At 46.4% G+C, this 2,778-nt stretch overlaps 1 protein-coding gene across 1 annotated transcript; it reads right to left on the bottom strand.

The window, feature by feature from the left end:
• Positions 1 to 1,238: 1,238 nt before the first annotated feature.
• Positions 1,239 to 2,306, bottom strand: LOC119812736 (glyceraldehyde-3-phosphate dehydrogenase-like). The gene has a single exon (XM_038327612.1). The coding sequence runs from the start codon at positions 2,238 to 2,240 to the stop codon at positions 1,239 to 1,241; it is 1,002 nt and encodes a 333-aa protein (XP_038183540.1). The 5' UTR covers positions 2,241 to 2,306.
• Between the last annotated feature and the right edge of the window lie 472 nt (positions 2,307 to 2,778).

Below are 2,778 nucleotides of genomic sequence, written 5' to 3' on the forward strand. Positions count from 1 at the left end.
TAAGACTATTTAGTGTTGGCTCAATTGGATGTATACTACTAAAGAGTTGGAGGGAATCCTATATGAGGTACTTTTATTATTATTTAGAGCAATGTTTGTTTCATAAAGCATTATTTCACCTTAAACATATCAAATGGACATGACCAGGATGGCTAGTTTTTAATTATGCCGTTTGGGGCTATCAGTGATATTAACCATGTGTCACGACTAATCAGGTAGGTATGTGTACTCATTTTAAAACTTTACAAAATTTGTTTTTTTTAATTTTACTCTGATCTGTGGAATTTAAGACTTTGTTTATTTAGAGGAGGATGAGAAAGCCGGCCCTTTGGAGTACTCATAAACTTTACAGAGACCATGTTTGATTCCTTTAGTCCAAACAGTGTATTTCCGCTACTTTAATGACTGTCCGGAGTTGTAAGTTGCTTGTGCTTTGAAGCATTTTAGCATTTGCTGGTGGATTTTAACTTCAGTATGCAGGTCAAGACACAAATTGATGTATCTTGACTGAACATAGACCCTGGCTTTTTAAATTTCATGTCAGGAACCCCCAAAAAACCAATAGTAAAGTTGGCAGCCTAAGAGGATAAGGTGTTTGCTAGACTATCAAGTATCCACATAAATATTCTTCAGTTCATCTGGGGTGACTCAGTGACATTCAGGAGCCAGTGACCGAAAAGATCAAACTGGAAGAACTTCCTTTAAACCCTGACTTTGTGCAGACAGAACACGTTGCTCGTGTTTGGGTTCAGACTACAAAGCTGGGGTGAGTGGCCCAATGAATTTGGAAGGCCCACACGGTTAATAAAGGCAGACTAACTAAAGGTCTGAAATGAACATCTAATTATAGTCTCATTCATGAAACAGCTTTTCCGTCTTTTGGATTTTTGAAAGAGGGTTTTCTGTGTAGCCCTGGCTGTCCTGGAACTCACTTTGTAGACCAGGCTGTCCTCGAACTCAGAGATTTGCCTGCCTCTTGTCTTCTGAGTGCTGGGATTAAAGGTGTGAGCCACCACTTCCTTTTTTTTTTTTCTTGAGGGGTGCAATGAACTTTATTGATGGTATTCAAGAGAGTAGGGCTCCCTAAGCCCCTCCTGCTATTCTGGGGGTCTGGGATGGAAACTGTGAGGGAGATGCTCAGTGTGAAGGGTTGAGTTAGGACAGGGACTGCTCAGCAGCCGAGGGCCTCTCTCTTGCTGTGTCCTTGCTGGGATGGGTGGTCAGGGCAGGCAGGCTTCTTACTCCTTGGAGGCCATGTAGGCCATGAGGTCCACCACTCTGTTGCTGTAGCCAAATTCATTGTCGTACCAGGAAATGAGCTTCACAAAGTTGTCATTGAGAGCAATGCCAGCCCCAGCATCGAAGGTAGAAGAGTGGGAGTCACTGTTAAAGTCACAGGAGACAACCTGGTCCTCAGTGTAGCCCAGGATGCCCTTTAGTGGGCCCTCAGATGCCTGCTTCACCACCTTCTTGATGTCATCATACTTGGCGGCTTTCTCCAGGCGGCATGTCAGATCCACGACAGACACATTGGGGGTAGGAACACGGAAGGCCATGCCCGTGAGCTTCCTGTTCAGCTCTGGGATGACTTTGCCCACAGCCTTGGCAGCGCCAGTGGATGCAGGGATGATGTTCTGGGCAGCACCACGGCCGTCTCGCCACAGCTTCCCAGAGGGGCCATCCACAGTCTTCTGGGTGGCCGTGATGGCATGGACTGTGGTCATGAGCCCTTCCACGATGCCAAAGTTGTCATGGATGACCTTGGCCAAGGGGGCCAAGCAGTTGGTGGTGCAGGAAGCATTGCTGACAATCTTGAGGGAATTGTCATACTTGTCATGGTTCACACCCATCACAAACATGGGGGCATCCGCAGAAGGGGCAGAGATGATGACCCTTTTGGCCCCACCCTTCAAGTGGGCCCCAGCCTTCTCCATGGTGGTGAAGACACCGGTCGACTCCACAACATACTTGGCGCCGGCATCACCCCATTTGATGTTGGCTGGATCTCGCTCCTGGAAGATGGTGATGGCCTTCCCGCTGATGACGAGCTTCCCGTTCTCTGCCTTGACTGTGCCTTTGAACTTGCCATGGGTGGAGTCATACTGGAACATGTAGACCATGTAGTTGAGGTCGATGAAAGGGTCATTGATGGCAACAACGTCCACTTTGCCAGAAGTGAAGGCAGCCCTGGTAACCAGGCGCCCAATACGGCCAAATCCGTTCACTCCGACCTTCACCATCGTGTCTCTGGAACGAGGCTGGCACTGCACGAAAAGAAGCGGCTGTCTCTAGAACAGGGAGGAGCAGAGAGCCACCACTTCCTGGTTTTTATGAAACATTTTTTGAAGCTCTTCAACTTGTCATGCAGAGGCATTATGGACAGAAAGATAATCAAGGCTCCATCCCTGCTAAAGGAGGAGTTACATGAACTAACCAAAATAGCTGTGTGTAAAACAGGGTTTACTGAGGACTAAAAGCATAGCCACTTAGTTGTGGTTGTCTGTGGCCCAGTGATTCTACCATGAATAAAGCAATGGTCTTAGAGAGTTCAGCAATTTGTCTAAGTCAGGGAGCCAATAGAGAACTTAGGCTTGACCCTTATTCTGACTCCGCTTCAATGTCATTAAGTTGGAAATACATAGGCCAGATTATATGTAATATCTTAGAGCAAGCCAAGCAGTTTGCATTTATTTATTTTAAAGAAAAAGTGACAGGCACTGACATTTTAAATTGTATACAACATGGTATTTTAAAAACACACATGGGGGCTGGAGAGAT

The sequence above is a fragment of the Arvicola amphibius genome, chromosome 4 (genome assembly GCF_903992535.2).
Source record: "Arvicola amphibius chromosome 4, mArvAmp1.2, whole genome shotgun sequence".
In the NCBI taxonomy this organism is placed as follows: domain Eukaryota; kingdom Metazoa; phylum Chordata; class Mammalia; order Rodentia; family Cricetidae; genus Arvicola; species Arvicola amphibius.

Bases quoted from the DNA above. Each gene is read 5' to 3' on its own strand.
- LOC119812736 (XM_038327612.1), bottom strand. From the start codon at position 2,240: ATGGTGAAGGTCGGAGTGAACGGATTTGGCCGTATTGGGCGCCTGGTT.